The sequence below is a fragment of the Salvelinus namaycush genome, chromosome 8 (genome assembly GCF_016432855.1).
Source record: "Salvelinus namaycush isolate Seneca chromosome 8, SaNama_1.0, whole genome shotgun sequence".
In the NCBI taxonomy this organism is placed as follows: domain Eukaryota; kingdom Metazoa; phylum Chordata; class Actinopteri; order Salmoniformes; family Salmonidae; genus Salvelinus; species Salvelinus namaycush.
Genome location: NC_052314.1, coordinates 22,456,091 through 22,476,700, shown reverse-complemented (window position 1 = coordinate 22,476,700; position 20,610 = coordinate 22,456,091). Strand labels below are relative to the sequence as shown.

The 20,610-nt window shown below is 43.0% G+C and overlaps 1 protein-coding gene across 1 annotated transcript; it reads left to right on the top strand.

The window, feature by feature from the left end:
• The first annotated feature begins 1,939 nt into the window (after positions 1-1,939).
• On the top strand, positions 1,940-19,309 carry LOC120052514 (tetratricopeptide repeat protein 39A-like). Its single transcript, XM_038999468.1, has 18 exons — positions 1,940-2,185; positions 6,909-7,013; positions 11,781-11,912; positions 12,959-13,002; positions 13,509-13,576; positions 13,698-13,762; positions 14,432-14,531; positions 14,727-14,792; positions 14,897-15,005; positions 15,782-15,849; positions 16,007-16,066; positions 16,164-16,325; positions 16,579-16,670; positions 16,817-16,937; positions 17,060-17,171; positions 17,349-17,463; positions 17,631-17,747; positions 17,905-19,309. The coding sequence occupies exons 1-18, from the start codon at positions 2,148-2,150 to the stop codon at positions 18,020-18,022; spliced, it is 1,692 nt and encodes a 563-aa protein (XP_038855396.1). The 5' UTR covers positions 1,940-2,147; the 3' UTR covers positions 18,023-19,309.
• Positions 19,310-20,610: the final 1,301 nt, after the last annotated feature.

Sequence of the window (20,610 nt, the reverse complement as noted above, 5' to 3'; positions counted from 1 at the left end):
GGTTACAGTTACCAGACAACAAAGATTTACTCAACTCTACAGAACCATTGAACATGTAAGTCTCAGAGTCAATGTCAGAGTCGATGGCTGATGGCCGGGTGATATACAGGGTTGAGTAGTTTGAGGAAAGGTTATTGAAAATCAGCAGTAAGCGTGAGGGCAATGACATCGCTCCTTCCTGCTGTTCAACATATTAATAATTCAGAGAAGTACGCCATTAATGCTGGCTATAATATCCGCTCAGGTCCAGGCAGGGTGGGATCAAGAGGAATCCCAGCCTATGTTCTCAACCATAGAGACATCATTTGATTTCAATGCCTCTCCACCCTGAAGAGAAAGAGTGGACGGCCATATTGCCGTACAGGTGTAGAGAGGATGATGAGATGTGATTGGTTCTACCTTTGGCACAGTGTGTCATTGGGTTTCTTAGGTTGTCACCAGTATTTCCTTGTGCTACACCACCTCTGGTCTTTATCTGTTCCATTTGTTTTAAAACAAGTGCATTTGGTGTGTCTGAATTGTTCGGTGTCTGTATGACATCGATATTTGATCATTCCCAAAGTCTTAAACAAGCAAAGAGACTTACAACTGCAGACACACCATTTTTATCTCATGTCTTTGAGGAAATAACTGCTTAAATATGGATTTTGTGGGAGGTGGAGCTGTCCATGAAATGAATTGCTTTCCCATGATAATTTATAACAGAAAGCAATGTACATTCCCTACATCAAAAAGAGCAGGAGCCTGAATTGAACCCCTAGATGCTGTCCTAGTGTTCATATATTTCAACTGATTCAGATCTGCAGATCAGAGAGCAAGATAACAGAACACTGTACATGTACATTTGAATCTACTGTACACAATGTCTCTTGGCTCTGTTGAAATTAACCACCTACTAGAGGAGAGTGTGGGCCACTTTTTTCAGGCAAGGCTTTGCATCCAGAGGCAAGATGTTCATTGTGTAACATAAATGTTTTCATACATCGAAGAAGACAATCCACCCACACATGACCCTGGTGTGTACTGTTGGTCAACTCCAGCATCGCTCAATTAATAAAATACAAGGACAGGTTTCTTGTGTGCCCTATGGCTGCCAGAGGGGTGGAGATGCAGAGAGGTGACGTATAATGGGAGCAATGATACGCTGGTCTGTGTCCCTGCTGCCCTGCCTGCTGAATAATGTTCCCCAGAGGAAACTAACTAACCTTGACTGAGGCAAAGTCGTGTGTGTGCCTGAGCTGACCTCTTTGCACGTGTCTTGAGATTCACAGATTTACCATGTTGTAGATAACTCTTCCTCTATGACCTAAATTTAGACAGCTGTCTGAGAGCTCATTCTGATAAGGGATTGGCTATTTCCATGGGTCATTCACTTTCAGAGCGATTGGCTGTAGTGTAATTGCTGGATCTCAGTGGTACTCATCTCTCTCTCGCTACACAGTGTTCTACTGGCTCTCTAATAGGGGGCACCCGGGGCAGTGCGTCTGTGCTGCTGCTGCAGTAGTCAGCCTGAGTCACTGCAGTAAAGGCTTCCTCCTTAGCAGGAATCTTCCTCTCACCGGCATCAAGTCATTGTACATCTCTGTCCGGAATCTTGCAGAGAGGTTTTGACATCTTCCATTCAAGATATTCAGGGATCTGAATGAGTTCTGCTGGGGTGTTTTTGCGGTCATCTGAGTGCAGTAGCCTATTGTCTTTGGTGGATGTTATACTCAGGGTATCACCTTTCTGTGGTGCATAGTGAATCTTTTGGCTTATGTTTTTCGTTGTTTATCATTTGACTCGAGTCCTGTGCAGCTAGGCCAGCCCTGCTACTGCATCAGCCTATCAGAGAAGAAACTGCACTGTGTAGCGTGAGTGTGATGATGGGAGGAGGTGGGACAGGAGGAGGAGAGTTAAGGGACTGTGTGTGTTTGTGGAGGCGGAGAGTTGGGGGGTGGAAGATGTTTAGTTTCTCTGTGTGATAGTCATCCCAATCTTATTAAGGGCTGCGTTCTTCCTCCCCTCTCCTGCCTGCTTGCCTGCTGCTGCTGTTGCCAGAGGTAGACACTGTGTCGCGCTGCGCCGCTGGAAAGGCCTGAGCAGATAGTCAATTCTCTTCTGCGTTTGCTGCCGCTCTACCTCCCTCTAGTACTCTTGTCTGCCAGATGAAAATGTCAGGAGAAGCAGAAACTCTATCAAACGGGTAAGAGATATTTTGAGGCTGCGTGGTGAAGTGATAGGTACTGACAGTGTGTTGAAGTAAACAGAGATGCTGCGTTTGTGGTTTTGTGTGTGAATGTAATATACTGTCACTAGTCATTTCTACTGGGATTGAAACCAGAAGGTTCTGAACTTAGCTGTATCCGGAAAAACTGAACAGGTTTTGTTTTTAAAGATCCACCTCTTGTCTGATTTCATTGTGTTTAGAAGCAGCTTGTTTTACTGCAGTATTACTTTGTTGGCATTTCTTAACTTACTAGTACTTTAATTCAATGTAAATTAACACTGGTGAAAGCTTTCAGGAGGAATGCAGATAAAGCAATGTTTTATCACTCTGTGTGTGTGTACATTTGTCTGAGTGAGTGTGTGCATGTTTGATTACCTCTCAGAGCAATGATCTCTATTGTGCAAGTGTCCCTCCAGAGAAATCAGCATCGTGGAGTTGCTAACTTAAATTAATTAATTATCTGGACAATGTATGCTATGCACAACCTTTCAGGAAACAATAGCATCCATTGTGTGTACATTATCATGCCATTTTTCAGACCCATCTATGCCCCTATTGAGTTTATGGTTAAGTCTTTATAAGTGTGCAATGTTAAGCTACTGGGCACTCCAAGCTAGGCTGAAAAGACAGGCTACACGGCCTCCTCTTCCTAGTGTCCTGATGGCTAATGTCCAATCGCTGGAATATAAACTTTGAACTCAGAGCAAGGCTTCAGTCGCAGAGGGACATCAGAGAATGCCGTGTCTTTGTTTTTACAGAGACCTGGCTTAGGGACAATACACTTGACTCTGCTATTCAACCAGACAGCTTTTCCATTTTCTATATGAGTCAAACGGCAGCTTCTAGTAAGAGTAGGGGGAGGTGTAATGCTTCCTCATCAACAATTTCTGCTGTACCGAAGTTGAAAACATCTCAAGCTCCTGTTCACCTGACTTGGACTTTCTGATGCAAAAATGCCTACCTCACACTCAGCGAACTGTACAAGAACATTAGCCAGCAAGAATCCTCTCACCCGAAAGCAGTCTTAATTGTCACTGTTGATTATAAACAAGCACATTTCTTGAAAAAAAAAAAGATTCCAAAATATCACCAACATGTATCCTGTCCCACGAGAGGAAACAGCGTGCTGGACCATGTATATACAAACATCCTTGACTCGTACAAAGCCATCCCCCGCCCCCACTTCGGCCAATCAGAACACATCTCTGTTCCTACTCCCTGCCTACAAGAAGCAAGTCAAGAGGGAGCCACCATCACAGAGAATAGATAGGTGCTGGACAGAGGAGGCAGATTCAATGCTGCAGGAGTGTTTTGATCATATTGATTTGGAATATGTGCAAAGATTCATCCACCCAGGACTCATCCATTAACATTGAGGAATATACATTGTCACTCAACAGGCTTTATTAGGAAATGTGTTGATGATGATGTACCCACAATAACAATCTGGACATACCCCAACCAAAAACCCTGGATGAACGGAGATATCTGTACCATGCTGATAGCCCGTACAGCAGCATTCAGTATCAGCCGAATCAACCCTGACAGATACGAGCTCTGCAAATCCAATATGGAAGCAAAAAGACAATACAGACTCAAACTTGAATTGATGTTTGACAACTCAGACTCACGACGCATGTGGCAAGGACTACAGACTATCACGGACTACAAAGGCAAATCCAGCTGTGTGGTGCCCACCAAAGCCTCCCTCTCAGAGGAGCTTAACATATTCTATGCTCGCTTCGAGGCAGACAATACTGAGTCATCCAGGAAGACTCGCTGCTCCAGACGACCTGGTGCGTTTGCTCTCCGAGGCTGACGTGAGAAACTCTCAAAAGAACATCCCTGGCCATGTCTTCAATGTGTGCTGACCAGTTGGCGGGCATCTTCTCAGACATCTTCAACCTGTCCCTGTCCCAAGCTGTAGTCCCCACCTGCTTCAAGGAGACTACCATCATCCCCAGTGCCCAAGAAAAACAAGGTGACATGCCCAAATGACTTGCACTCACCCCAGAGTCTGGTATGGCCCACATCAAGGCCAGCATGCCAGGCACACTGAACCCACTTCAATGTGCCTACTACTCCAACAGATCCACGGAAAATGTAATTTCCACCACTATTCACACGGCCCTAACACATCTGAACAAGAGGAACACCAGTCAAAAGTTTGGACACCTACGCATTCAAGGGTTTTTCTTTATTTGTACTATTTTCTACATTGTAGAATAATAGTGAAGATATCAAAACTATGAAATAACACATATGGAATCATGTAGTAACCAAAAAAGTGTTAAATAAATCAAAATATATTTGAGATTCTTCAAAGTAGCCACCCTTTTACTTGATGACAGCTTTGCACACTGTTGGCATTCTCTCAACCAGCTTCATGAGGTAGTCACCTGGAATGCATTTCAATTAACAGGTGTGCCTTGTTAAAAGGCGTGAGCGATGTCATCTAAAAAACGTCTGTTCTAAATTCTTAAGGAAGCTTAATTTACCCATCACTGTATTTTTTGTGACTTCACAAAAAGCCAAATTTGAAGACACCAATGGTAACGTCTTATTCTCTTACCTATTTTAAATAATACCGGCAGAATTCGTTTTCGTAGATGGGCGTGGTTTACGTAGCTAGGTAGTTAGTCTACTGGTGCCAAAATTGTACTGCAGTTTGTCAGCAAAGAGGTTTTCCATATTCATCTAAGGCAAATATACTTATAGGTTTCTGCTTTCATCTCTGTCTGGTGTTAGCTAGTTACTGGCTAGCTAGGTATTCAGCCAGCATGGAACAAATGCGGGGGAAGTGTTGCCCAAAACTCGGATGCAATTGTCATGTCATTACATTACATCAAGAGACATGCAAAACGGGAGATTCATACAAACTTCTTGACATCATTGATAGTCATGATATATGAACAATGTTGGGCAGTCAATATATGTAATGTACCTAGATCTCAACCTGTTTAAACAAAAATTCTCCAAGATGGACTAGCTAGCTAGTGCTGACAATTCCTTTTGGGCTAGCTAAATTATATAGCCAACATTTTGTCTATGTTTATGCTTTTACAATAACCAAACAGTAATTTGTGAAACAATGACAGGATTGGATGTTGTATGTAATTACTATGTTTGCGTTGCTTTGTCTCAGCAAGTTGTCTTGACATAATCTCACTGCAACACTGCATCATAAGTGTTTTCAAAGAACTGTCTGTCATGGTGAGCTCCCCGCCCACTTAGTCTGTATTCTCAGTCTTGCTGGTAGTTATCGGGATGCAATATGGTGGGGGATGTTTTAGTCACTCAAAAGGCTAATTTACATAGGAATCAGAATGACTGTTAGGGAATTTTAAAGGTGTTTGCTGATTGTATCAACTGATTAGGAACTGGGCCTTATGGAGACTCAGTGTGTGGTAGTATTGATCCCTAGACTGTCTGTGTTGCGCTGACATTCATGACTGTGTGTTGTAATGAGCAGGAAGTGAATGACCTATAGCTGCTCATATGGTGGAAGGATGGTATGGTCATCCCCATGTCATTAGCTTGTGAAGGGGAGAAAATAAAGGCCTGTTTTTCAATATGGAACCCAATGGATTCATTATAGTTTGAGAGAGTTCAAGCATGGTCCAGCATAAAGAGGTCCTCTGTATCACTGATCTTCAGGAATGCAAAAGGATGGCTGTCAGTTAGTCAACCTCATTGTAGAGATTCTCCTCAGTTGTGTAGGCCAGCCTCCATTGTTTGGCTTAATACATTGTGTTCATGAACCCAATTTGCTGAGAAGACATTTTGTCATCTTTGGGATTGTTAAACTTGGGGTGGTTTTGGTATGAAAATAGTGTGGCACAGGACAATCGGGATTTTCAGCCTGTTGAACAGCCTGCTCTTGTTTTTAATGGTAGGGAGCCTTGACATCAATATTTGTTTGTTTGGGATGAAGATTACTCTATTAAAATATTTGGTGAACCCCCACTTATCAATCCATTTTTTAATGCAGATGAATGAGAAAGCTGCTCACTGAAGAAACTGTGGTAAAAAATCCAATGATCTTGTCAGATGAGAAAAATGTAGCTTTAAGCTGATAGCAGTAAAATAACTGTCAATGATAGATAGAACCGCAGAGAAAACAATGCGAAAGCATGCTCAGATCAGGTGGGAGAGTGGGACAATATCATGACCTGCGCTCCTCACAGAATGTTTTGGAGGTGTTCTGTGTTCCTCTTGCCCTACCACTAAAAACAGAACAGGGGCACTGCAGCAGAGTAGCCTGGGAGAGAAAAAGAAGTGACGTGGCTCTTTTTAAAGATATCTGTTACTGTAGATAGACAGTGAAGTACTCCTTTGTAGTTAATGCTGTGTCATGCTACTCTATAGACTGAGATCATAGACATTTCACCTAGTTCTTGACATGAACAAACAAGATTTTGTCCTGGGGTTCATTCATAAAAGAATAGAACACATTTAGGTCCACTGGGAAGCTGGCAGTAATAAGCTTCTTTCATTTGACAATGGAAATCTCATTTATCTCAGAGGCAAATTATTTACTTGTTTGAGGGGAAGTCAAAAATAGAATGTGTTATTTTAAAATGTAGGTTCTGCACTGAGAACCAATGGTAGGTATTGGCCAAGACCGTCATTATGTGTTAAAGTAACATACTTAATTCACTAACCTTCATCTGTCTCTTTCCCCTTTCCTGTATCTCAGGTCCCAGAAGTCCGACCTGTCTGTGGCCCTGGAGGACTGCATGGCAGCGCTGGACCTGTTCCTGAGGAACGACTTTGAGGAGGCCCTGTCCAGGCTTCACTGCAGGTGAGAGACCTGGACCCTGATCGTGTGGGTCGACACAAGTGGCTGGTGGTAATACTGTGTGCTAGTTTCACAAACACCAAATAGGACTGGCAAGTGGCATGGTTTCCTGATCAGTTTGTGCTTCGCCAACTCCTTTCTTGTTCGTTGTCATGTCATAACCTGGCGACTGGGCTAGGCTGGTGCTACAGTAAAGTGTACACTCTGTGCTAGTTTCATAAACACCATCTCTCCTATTGGACACCCCTTCAGCATTGTGTTCAAAAACACAATTGTCAAGTTTCCTATTACTCTGTGATTCTCTCTTTCATTATCATGACATTCTCAACATATAATCTTTTCTCTTCTTTGGCCACTCCTAAATCACAGTTTCTCTCCAGCCCTCCCTAGTGTGTCTCATTTCTCATCCCCTCAGTGTTACACAACTCAGTGGATATACAATACTTATCTAATCCCTCCCAGTTTCCATGTTGATCTCTTTTAGTTCTGAAATGTACATGGTAGTCTAGTAGGAGCATGAAATTAAGGAAATATTTATCCCAAAGGGTAATAATCTTGGCAAACCTGCCATTGCCCAACCCTCTGGCTCTTACCACGCAAGGCTTGGCATATTCTGTCAGCTGTCACCCTGGGGCTAGGCAATGGGAGTGATGGTAGACCAAGTTCTGTAGGCAGAGCAAAGGTATAGGCATTTAAACTGCCCTCTGGCTTCCTTTGTTTGCTACCGGTGTTCAAAGAAAACCTTTGTGGGAAAAGCCTCCACGTCATCAACATCCTAGTGTGTAATATCAACTAATGCGTTGCTGAGCATAGGTTTAACACAGTATTGTGTGGGAGAACAGTAATAAGAGAAAATCTATCAAATAAAAAAAATAACCCATAGAGAAAGCCGGTGGTGCTGAAATAGCAGTGCGTCTCTCGTTCTCCCTCCTTTCCTCTCCTCTCCTCCGTTCAGGCTGATGTACTGTACTGACACAGTAAGCTGGGCCAGGTATAGTCCAGAATCTATGCAGCACAGCACACACAGTGGCAGGCTTTCTCTCATATACTCTATAATAATGCAGAGTATGTTTATACTGTGGTTTGTATTTTCATATCACAGAATGCTAAACACAGCAATATATATTTTCTGAAATATACATTTGATCAAACCGCAAGATCATCATAAGCTACTGCATGTTCATAGCGAAAGAGACAAAGGCTTGCAGTTCGATCTGATTTTTTTTAAGGACGAAGACACTGCAATGACATCAAAACAGCCAGCCAGCCTCATGCTTTTAAGCACAGCTTTATATTCAGATTAGATAGTAAGATTCTGCATTGCCTGCTTCTCTCTGAAGCTACTAGCTAGCTGTTCAAACATGCGGACTGGGCAGGAACAGCAGCAGGCCTTATGTAATTGCCCTGTCCCAGTCAAGTACTTGGTTGTCCCCCCCTCATTCCTAATGAGTGCTTTACACTAGGTGTGGAAGTGTTGATCTAGTATACATTGTAAAAGGTTGGGGAGGGGCTGATATACTGTACAACATGTACAAATGGAACACATGTTCAGACAGAAGGTGTAGCGTCACCACCTACTGTAGAATGGCTCCGTCTCATTGGCTGGCCACGATTCAGGCTAAAAGACAGAGGCACGATGGATAGCAACTTGCACTATAAATCTTACTACTCTGAAGACAAGAGTAACCAGCTTAACATAGCTCACTACATTGGTGCTCTCCCCCATTCTAATGCTTTCTTCTTAGGAGCTGTGTCAGAACAATTTGACCACACTTACAAACAACTAAAGTTGCCTCATGTTGGCACTCAACGTGAGCGCTGTCAGGTTATGTAATTCACACTGAAACGTGCATGACGAGACGGAGAACCTCCCTCCTGCAGGCTGGCTCTTTTTAAGTTGGTGTTGTTTTTTGCAGAACATTAGATTAGGTTTACCCATGACGGTGAATAAGCTTCAAGAGTCAGGAGTGCAGGCCCCACAGTCACCATCGGCCCTTGTCCATCTCCGTCTCCACAACAGTCAACAACAGTAGACAGAAGGCAGGCAGGCAGCAGGCAAAAACATTCCAATTCATGGCCTGTTTTTACCATGCTGCTCTTTTTCCTGACGAAATATCTCCTGATTTGTATCCCTTTTGAAAAAAGACACTATATATACAAGAGTATGTGGACACCCCTTCAAATTAGTGGATTTGGCTATTTCAGCCACACCCATTGCTGACAAGTGTATCAAATCGAGCACACAGCCATGCGATCTCTATAGACAAACATTGGCAGTAGAATGGCCTTACTGAAGAGCTCAGTGACTTTCAAGGTGGCACCGTCATAGGATGCCACCTTTCCAACATGTCAGTTTGTCAAATTTCTGCCCTGCTAGAGCTTCCCCGGTCAACTGTAAGTGCTGTTATTGTGACATGGAAATGTCTAGGAGCAACAAAGGAATGTGAAATGCCAGGCATGCAGACATGTGACAGTACAGTGAAGAAACTCACCAGCATTGTCCCATCCTGCCACTGTGACTATGGTGGAACCTGCTGGGAACAAGTCAGACCAGTGCTCCTGGTTGTGGAATGTTAGTGTCACAGTGTGACATTCAGGGAATTCACATGGGCCTGTTTCCAAGAAAACATATTGTAACTTAAAGGAGCTGGGCTTTTTAAAGAGTTTTTGGTCAGAAAATACATTAAATATACTAAACTCAGCAACGTCGTTTTTTCAGGACCCTGTCTTTTAAAGATAATTTGTAAAAATCCAAATAACTTCACAGATCTTCATTGTAAAGGGTTTAAACACTATTTCCCATGCTTGTTCAATGAACCATAAACAATTAATAAACATGCACCTGTGGAACGGTCGTTCTAACAGCTTACAGACGGTAGGCAATAAAGATCACAGTTATGAGAACTTAGGACACTAAAAATGCCTTTCTTCTGACTCTGAAAAACACCAAAGGAAAGCTGCCCAGGGTCCCTGCTCATCTGCGTGAACGTGCCTTACATGCTGACCAGACCGGGCACGTTGCGTGCGCAAGCGTCGCAAAATAAATTTAGAAATCCATGTTATTCAATTATTGCACCCACACTGCTCGCTCGCGCCAACAAGCGTCTGCGGGCTAAAATAGAAGTCATTCCTATTTTTGACGCAGATCGCGCTGCAAGTCCTGCCTCTCCCATCTCCTCATTGGTTTATAGAAGCAGGTACCCACGTGCCATCTCCTCATTGGTTATACCCACGTGGGTGATTGAAAGACTAACTGTTTTGCCGGTCGTCGTGGTAATACTATGAAAGTGTAGATGCCAATCACCATATAAGTTCAAAGATGAAAAAGCCTGGAAGGAGGAGAGATGACAAGAAACGATTCAGTTGACCATTTCATGTGTGGATTAATTGTCGGAGTAGAGGACCTTGTGCTTTTCAGGTAAAATAACAACTCAATGTTTATATCCCAGCAACAGCAAGCTAGCTAAATAGGACAAATTAGCTAGCAAGTGCAAGCTAACTAGCTAAATTGCCACATGTAACAACACCTGCACAGGATCGGTACATCCGAACATCACACCTGTGGGACAGGTACAGGATGGCAACAACAACTGCCCGAGTTACACCAGGAATGCACAATCCCTCCATCAGTGCTCAGACTGTTCGCAATAGGCTGAGAGAGGCTGGACAGAGGGCTTGTAGGCCTGTTGTTAGGCAGGTCCTCACCAGACATCACCGTCAACAACGTCGCCTATGGGCACAAACCCACCATCGCTGGACCAGACAGGACTGGCAAAAAGTGCTCTTCACTGACGAGTCGCGGTTTTGTCTCACCAGAGGAGATGGTCGGATTCGCGTTTATCATCGAAGGAATGAGCGTTACAGCGAGGCCTGTACTCTGGAGCGGGATCGATTTGGAGGTGGAGGGTCCGTCATGGTCTGGGGCGGTGTGTCACAGCATTATCGGACTGAGCTTGTTGTCATTGCAGGCGATCTCAACGCTGTGTGTTACAGGGAAGACATCCTCCTCCCTCATGTGGTACCCTTCCTGCAGGCTCGTCCTGACATGACCCTCCAGCATGACAATGCCACCAGCCATACTGCTCGTTCTGTGTGTGATTTCATGCAAGACAGGAATGTCAGTGTTCTGCCATGGCCAGCGAAAAGCCCGGATCGCAATCCCAACGAGCACGTCTGGGACCTGTTGGATCAGAGGGTGAGGGCTAGGGCCATTCCCCCCAGAAATGTTCGGGAACTTGCAGGTACCTTGGTGGAAGAGTGGGGTAACATCTCACAACAAGAACTGGCAAATCCGGTGCAGTCCATGAGGAGGAGATGCACTGCAGTACTTAATGCAGCAGATACACCAGATACTGACTGTTACTTTTGATTTTTGACTCCCCCCCCCCCCCCCCCCCCCCTTTTTTTCAGGGACACATTATTCCATTTCTGTTAGTCACATGTCTGTGGAACTTGTTCAGTTTATGTCTCAGTTGTTGAATCTTGTTATGTTCATACAAATATTTACACGTTAAGTCTGCTGAAAATAAACGCAGTTGACAGTGAGAGGACGTTTTTTGTTGTTGCTGAGTTTACATATTAAATGTCAATGATTATATAGTTATACTTTTACAGTAAGGACATCCATACATGTGCTGCGCCTCTTCATTTGTGTCGAAGACATACAAAGTAATCTTTTTTGCTGAGTCATCTGACTGCATTTTGAGAAGGCAACAATCGCTGCTAAAAATATAGCTCAATATTTCTGTTCCTTTTTTTCTTCCTTCACAGAATTAAAGACAGCATGTACCATGCGCTCACATACGCCACCATACTGGAGATGCAGGCCATGATGACCTTTGACCCGGAGCACATCCTGGCAGCGGGTAACACCATGAAGGAGGCTCAGGCAGTATGTCAGCGGTAAGGCTCATTTGTAATGGGTCTACATTCTAAAACGAGATCTTCAAAGTTCTTGTATGCTATTTATTTCCTTTAGAGGCAACAAAAGCAATAACAAATGTTTTGGCTCAGTTGTAAGGCTCCCCCTATGATAGCTATTCAATCATGAAGATAGGAACCACATGATCTGATCAAGTGAAACCACTTTGTGAATTTTGTAACGTGTTTGTGACTAAACAAGACACATTTACCTCAAACTCCTATTATGAAGAACAACCATATACAGGCAAAATATATTTGGCTCTGGATGAACCCGGCCATTCCAGTGGGGAGAACATCTGGCTTTTTTGGGAGATGTTCATCCTGGTCTGTGGTGGCTGGTTAGCTGTTCTGACATGATCACAGAGCAAATTTCACCCAAGTCCTATCAGATCTCGCTGGCTGGTGCAATTTCAGAGCGGCCTGTAACAGTGAGTGTGTGAAAATGTCCTATATGGATACGCCTCTCCAAATGGTGAGACACACACACACACACACACACACACACACAATCTCGCAGACTGGGCCTGCCACACCGCCTGAGAACCTTGGGGGGGTTAGGGGAACCCCATGACCGGGACCCTGTGCTATTCTAAGAGCCGCTCTACATTTTATCTACACAAGCCATAAAATGTGTCTGGGCCATACTGATTTGCATGAAGAGTAGATATCTACGAAAATACAACTTTTACAGGAGGTTTAACATTATCCCACGGATCACTAATCAGCAGTGGTTACAGTAAACCACTCATATGCTTGTATCTCCCTTAATCCATATCATGTAATTCCCAATACTGAAACCTGATCTGCGTTAGCTATACTGTCGGTCAATGAATGTGGTTACCACATGTCACCATTTTTTGATATCCAAGCACAAGAATGTATTCAATTCCAAGTTTCTTAGCTCACACATCCACAGACTGGTGTTGAATTGTTGTGAACCAACTCTGCTATGTCTTTCTCATCGAACACTCTATTGTAATGTTGGAATTCGTGTGTAATTAAGTTCTGTATGTAATCTCTCCCAGGTTCCGCAAGAAGTCAACCTTTAGCAACAGAAACTTCACAGAAGGTTAGAACATACTTACTTCAGTACATTCTAACTTCACTACACACTAAGACACAGACATATTGTTTTACCACAAACATCTTATCACTCTTATCACTAGTGTGAATTGAACAATTGTTTTTATTGCTTGTATTCCTAAATAAATAAAACCCTGCTACTGTAAAATATACTCTGTTTTTGATAGATGTTTTAATTTAATACATGTACTTTTTAGCAGACGCTCTTATCCAGAGCGACTATGGGTTAAGTGCCTTGCACAAGGGAACATCAACAGATTTTTTTTTTCTCACCTCGTAAGCTCGGGGATTCAAACTAGTGACTTTTCAGTTATTGGCCCAACGCTCTTAACCGCTAGGCTACCTGCCAACCTATTACACCTTGATGGTTGTTCAGTACTTGAGAATACAGTTTAAAATGTGTTTCTTGTCTGTGGGTTTACTGTGCAGCCTCCTGCTGATGTAATGTTTTGAGGATGTCAGAAGATAATTGTGCTGTCATTTTCACCTCAGAGGAACTCCACGCTGAAGTGTGCTATGCAGAATGTCTCCTGCAGAGGGCAGCACTCACCTTCCTTCAGGTAACCTACTGCTACCACATCACCCACTGACACTCACTATCTCTTTGCAGCACTGATACAGATGTTCAAGTTTATTGTGCATTTATGATATTGAAATAGTTCTTAACCCCTGTTTCTGTAGGATGAAAGTATGATCAGTTTCATCAAGGGAGGAATCAAAGTGAGGAATAGCTACCAGACGTATAAGTAAGCACTCTTTTTAATTTTTAAAATGTATTTAACCAGGTAGGCAAGTTGAGAACAAGTTCTCATTTACAATTGCGACCTGGCCAAGATAAAGCAAAGCAGTTCGACACATACAACAACACAGAGTTACACATGGAGTAAAACAAACATACAGTCAATAATACAGTAGAAAAATAAGTCTATATACAATGTGAGCAAATGAGGTGAGATAAGGGAGGTGAAGGCAAAAAAAAATATTGATGTAGTGTATGGCCTTTATAGTGCATTTCCCTAATGTCTCAACTCGTACTATTTTTTTTTACCCCCTTTTCGTGATATCTAATTGGTAGTTACGATGTTGTCTCATCGCTGCAACACCCCAATGAGCTCGAAGGTCGAGTCATGCGTCCCCCGAAACTTTACCCACCAAGCAGCGTTGCTTCTTATCACACCTGCTTGCTTAACCCGGAAGCCAGCCGCACCAATGTGTCGGAGGAAACACCGTTCAACTGACAACTGAAGTCAGGCGCACGGCCTGCCACAAGGAGTCGCTAGAGCGCGATGAGCCAATCGTGCGCCGCCTATAGGGCTCCTGGTCACAGCCTGCTGTGACACAGCCTGGGATTGAAGGTGCCACTTGGGAGGCCCCTCAACTCATACTATAGTAAAGAATGTACATCTGTATTTCAGAGAGCTTCATACGGTCCTCCAGTCCTCTACCTACGTCCATGGTGACAATCATGGGCAGTTTGAAGGCGGGGTCAAGCTTGGAGTAGGAGCCTTCAACTTGGTGAGGGAACTGCTTCATGTCGATAATGTTTGTGGTCCAGTTTTCTGGACTGGTAGATTGTATAGAAGGACCTTTTTGGTGTGAGGGTTATATAACTCAGTGTAACTCAACGCATTGCCCTGATTGGTACAATGTGTAATTGTGTCTGTCTCATCTTCTCACTCTTCCACTCCTGTGTTCTTGGGTTGTGTACAGATGATCTCCATGCTGCCCACACGGACCCTCAGGTTGCTGGAGTTTGTGGGTTTCTCTGGAAATAAGGTAGGTTTCCTACTGTTAACCTGGTGTGAGATGCTGAAATGGACTGAACTGGGCTGGATGGACTGTGCTAAGTTCGCAGTGTCCTGCGTTGTGTGTCTCTGCAGGAGTTTGGCTTGCAGCAGCTGACGGAGGGCTCTGCAGGGCAGACTTTCAGGTCCTTCCTGTGTAACATGCTGCTTCTCTGTTACCACACCTTCATGAGCTTCATCTTGGGTGAGAGACAGGTTGATGTTACCACACATCAGACGTTACCGCACTGACCTTTTCAACTCCCAAAACAAGCCTTATAGCAGGAGTGGGCAAACTTTTTGGCTCGAGGGCCACATCGGGATTTTGAAATTCAACAGAGGGAAGCATTTTTTGGGGGACCAATTGTTTGTTAAAATCAATTTTGCGGGGGCCTCCTGAGTAGCGCAGCGGTCTAAGGCACTGCATAGTAGTATTTGAGGCATCACTACAGACCCGGGTTCGATCCCAGGCTGTGTCACAGCTGGCCGTGACAGGGAGACCCATGAGGCGGTGCACAATTGGCCTAGCGTCGTCCGGATTAGGAGAGGGTTTGGCAGGCCGAGATTTGCTTCTCCCATCACGCTCTAGCGACTCCTGTGGCGGGCCAGGCGCATGCACGCTGACACGGTCGCCAGGTGTACGGTGTTTCCTCCAACACATTGGTGTAGCTGGCTTCCGGGTTAAGCGAGCATTGTGTCAAGAATCTGTGCGGCTTGGTTGGGTTGTGTTTCGGAGGACACACGTCTCTCGCCCTTAGCCTCTCCCGAGTTTGTACAGGAGTTGCAGCGATGGGAAAAGACTGTAACTACCAAATGTATACCATGAAATTGGGGAGAAAAAAGGGGTAAAAAAAAAATGAATTCACTAAAAATAAATACTTGAAAAATATAAATAATGTTTGTCTCGCGGGCCAGATTGAAAGTGCCCGGACAGACTAAACTAACATTAAATAACATTGTCTTTTTCTTCACGGCTTGCAGGCACAGGGGAGGGGGATGTGGAGGATGCTGAGAAACTGCTTCAGCCCTATCTCAAACAGTATCCTAAGGTCAGTGAGGACGTTTGTATAATTTATAGCAGTAAAGTAAAATCCTATTCCAATTGTATTGGTTTTATGAATTATTTGGTGCATAGGCCTGTACACACACTCATTCCCATCAAAACAGTTTATAGTGAAACAGTGTGTTCTATACCTCTGTTTTAAGGGATCTATCTTCTTGTTCTTCGCTGGTCGAATAGAGGTTATCAAAGGAAACCTGGATGCTGTGAGTGTAGATCAATGACTTTGACTACTACCAAAATTATTTTGTGTTTAGACTACAAACCATCCCTTTTCCATGTGTGTGTATTTGTGTGTACCAGGCTATAGAGCGCTTTGAGGAGTGCTGTGAAGCTCAGCAACAGTGGAAGCAGTTCCATCACATGTGCTACTGGGAGCTGATGTGGTGTTTCACATACAAGAGACATTGGAAGATGGCCTACTTCTACGCTGATCTGCTCAGCAAAGAGAATGCATGGTCCAAGGTGGGACATTCTGCAGTTATTGTATTTTGCATATCAGTACTATATAGGCAAGTATGAAGTACATAACATCTGTTTCAGTACAGTAATGGTTGCATTATCTCGAAGGCACATGCGACAAAGTCTTAACAGAATATAGATTAGCTTGTTTTACAGCTTTTAATGTATTCCACTTAGTCTCTAGAGGGCCAAATTGATGATGATGCCTAAAGAGTAGTAGTAGTTTCAGTAGTAATACATGCACATTTTCCTCCAGGCAACATATGCCTATATGAAAGGTGCCTACCTAAGCATGCTGACCAGGGAGGAATGCCAACCATTCCGGGAGAGCGAGGTAGCGCTGTTCCGGTAGGTCACTGCAATATACAAACCCTTGTGTCACCATAATGCTTTGTACTCTATTTATTTCATTCTACCCAGGGTTCTTGTATAATCAAGTCATTCTATCCAAATATATCAATATGTTATATGTATCCATTGTCTATCCGCTCCAGGCAGGTACATGGGCTTAAGCAGAAAATAGCTGGAAAGTCTTTGCCAACTGAGAAGTTTGCCATCCGAAAAGCCCGTCGTTACCTGACTGAGAACCCGATAACGCTCCCTGCACCTCCTCTGGTCAGTACTGCATGGTTTGACAGCATGTTCCCTATTACATTGTAATTATAGTGTAATAAAATACTACTATTATCTATGTGTGGATTACTGTGACACCCGGTGGCCTTGTCTGTTCTCTGCAGGAGATGATGTACATCTGGAACGGCTACACAGTCATCGGTAAACACAAAGACCTCACGGAGGGCATGCTGAAAACACTGGACGAGGCACAGGCAAAACTCGACAATAGCCCAAGTAAGTAACACGAACGTACGTCACCCTGGAGAGTTGATACTGCCTCTACACATTCATTTAGGAACAGCATTAATGATTGGATTCAGACAACTCCTTATCTCGTTATTATCATGTTTAGCAACACTGTTTAGTAGAGTTTGGTGATAGGGCTTGATTGTTGTACGTTGTGTTCCGAAGGAACAGAGTTCTCCATAGATGACCAGTGTTTGGTGAGCCTGCTTAGGGGTCTGTGTCTGAAGCACCTGGGACACCAGGAGGAGGCTGAGGCCTACTTCACCCTGGTCCTTTGCAAGTGAGCGCCACACACACTCCCTCGCACACACACACAAAGTCACGCACACTCATCCTTTCACAATATGATAGTGGAAGAGACCTACTCTTTTACTATTCCTTACAAGTTTAGCAATTACCTCATTTCTTGTTTCATTCCTGATCTCTGTTGTATTTTTCTCTTGTCAGTGAAACACAGATCAAGTTTGATCACTACTTGGTTCCCAATGCACTGCTTGAGCATGGGCTGCTGTGTCTGGAACAAGGGAGGAAGGAGGAGGGCATCAAACTACTGGAGACGGCCAAGTGAGTGTCTTGGTCCTTACACAAGATAATTATCTCAACCCATCTCAATACAATAGTTCATTGAAATTCGGAAACCTGTCTTTTTTACAAGAATTCTATTAGTATGTAAAGTAAAATCATCTGGCCAGGCTTTTTCATTGTTCCCCTATATTTACAGGCAAAATTACAAAAACTACTCCATGGAATCGCGGACACATTTCCGAATCCAGGCTGCTTTGCACAAGGCCAAGGCCACAGGAGAGAATGGGATTCACACCATGCCCTCCAGCCCGTAGCTGGTGTGGGAAAAACGGGGCCAATGTCCAGCCATCCCACAGTGCACAGCCCAACGCCGCAGGGATGAGGCAGAGTACCAAACCACCCACTACCAGCAACAAGCATATGACTGGCCAGCCACTGAGCTCTAAGAAAGACCCGCAACACTACACAAGCATAATGTACACTGAAAGGTCAAAAGCATACAGACAATAGTATTTACTCAGACAAAGAAAATATACGCAATATATAGAAAATACCACACTGCTGGATGGAGATGTACAGGGTTTCAGCAGTCTATTTCAAAAACCTATGTTTAGATACCCATGCCTGAATGTTCACCCTCCAGCATAAATATATACATTCGCTGGTTAACATGTCTTTTCACACCTGTCACAGGGGTTTTTGCAACATATTTGAGTGGTTAAAGGTATTCTCATAGGTTTTTCCCTCTGCTCGGAGCTAATGACTAGAAGCACTGTGGCCAATCTTGGACAATGTCTGTCTTGTTGACCGTGATCTATTGCAGATAACCTCCTGCCCTAATGCCTTTATCTCTGTGCTTCTACGACTGGTTTTATTTGTATATTTCAATTTTCACCCTGAACAGCTCAAGGGAAGTTTTGGCACATTGGATCAACTGAACCACTTTCTGGGAAGGAATGCATGACCAGTCCAACTGAATTTTTGTGGATATAGTGCCCACTGACATCTGCACAAAGTTAAATCATCCAGCCATACAAACACATTGCAGGAATGCACGTGTGATGGTAGGGGGTTATTTTGTCTGTTTATTTATTAACTGCAATGGCACCTTTCACAAAATTGTCTTGTTTTAAGTGGACTGTGTCTTTTAGAAAGGCAGGCTCCTTCCATGTTCTCTACATGTGGACACAATCCAACAGTACTTGAGCTCAAACAAACAAGTCTTTCAGATTGACACAGGAAAGCCAGGCTGCCAGTTTCATCTGTAGTGAGTGAAGTGTTGACAACCACAAGAACCTTCCATATATAAATATACAGCTCCGACATCAACATAGACAATAATGGCTTACAGGGAGTTCTTGTACATTAACAGTAGTGGAAAAAGTACAAGTGACAATACCTTAATAGAAAATAACTCAAGTGAAAGTCAGCAAAATACTACTTGAGTATAAAAGCCTGAAAGTAACTGGTTTAAAATTTACCTAAGTACAACGGTGGATAAAGTACTCAATTGTCATTCTTGAGTAAAAGTAAATGCTATACATCAAATAACTTGTATTAAGCAAACCAGATGACACAATTTTCTTGTTTTTTTTTACGGACAGCCAGGGGCACACTCCCAACAGTCAGACATAATTTACAAACGCAGTATTTGTGTTCAGTGATTCCGCCAGTAGGGATGACAATGGGTTATATTGATAGGTGCGTGAATTGGACCATATTGCTGTCCTGCCTGAGCATTCAAAATGTAACGAGTACTTTTGGGTGTCAGGGAAAATGTATGAAGTAAAAAGTATATAAAGTATATATTTTCTTTAGGAATATAGTGGAGTAAAAGCTGTCAAAAATATAAATATTCAAGTACGTATACCCCCAAAAATAGTTCAAAATATTTTTACTTAGTTACTTTACACCACTGTAAATTAAATAGTTACGTTCTTGTGTAATAAATTATCTAATAAACTATATGTTATTTGTGATTAGAAAAAGGGTTACCTTTTTTCATGTTCTATGATTATTTAATCTCTATTTACAACACAATAAGTATCCAAACCCAGGCATTAGAGTGGTGTCTTGAGTTTAAATGTTGGAATTAGATCTCTAAAGGGTGAAGGAAATGTATAAATGTATTTTTTTCCAAATATAGAGATTATCTTAGTTTGGGATGTTCTAATGATTAGGTCAGACATTTTCTTGTTTTGTTCCATTGTTTTCTTTGTTTGTACTATTTATGTCAGTAAATTCAATCTTATTGTCTCAGTGATGAGGTCAGAATATGATATTGGGCATGGCTACTGAGCAGATTGACATTCCTGGACCTGTACATACTAAATGTTTGTTTTGTAATTTAAGATTAAAATATGAATTAAGTAACTGAAATTAGGTCTGGTTAGTTTTTTTACTCTTGTATGACCCCATTTGCTTTTGGATAACTGGATGAACTGCACTCCGAACACTAAGCTGTTGTCTGGATTTCAATTGTACTATTGTTTGTGATAGTCCATAATTTTGTCTTTCATGTAATGGTATCAAGTCAAAACTGCCATACTAGGCAGCCACTACCACTATTACTACTACTACTACTACTACTACTACTACTACGCAGTTCAGTTGAATGTGGTTTATACAGCACATGTCGTGGTTGGTTCATGTCTGCCTGTTTCTTTCGTTCCTTGATACTGTTACATTGCAGACGCAGTTATGCTGAAAACTGCCATCAAACAACTATCTGTACTTAGCTACATACTTGTCAAATTGTAATTCAACACAATTTTAACACACAGCAATATTATTTTAACAACCATCTGATTGGTGGGATGGTGGAGTAGCTTGCTTAATATAGATCGCAGTTGATTGGTCCATGCATCAAGGGGCGGTGTTTCATGTTCTATGGGCTGGAAAG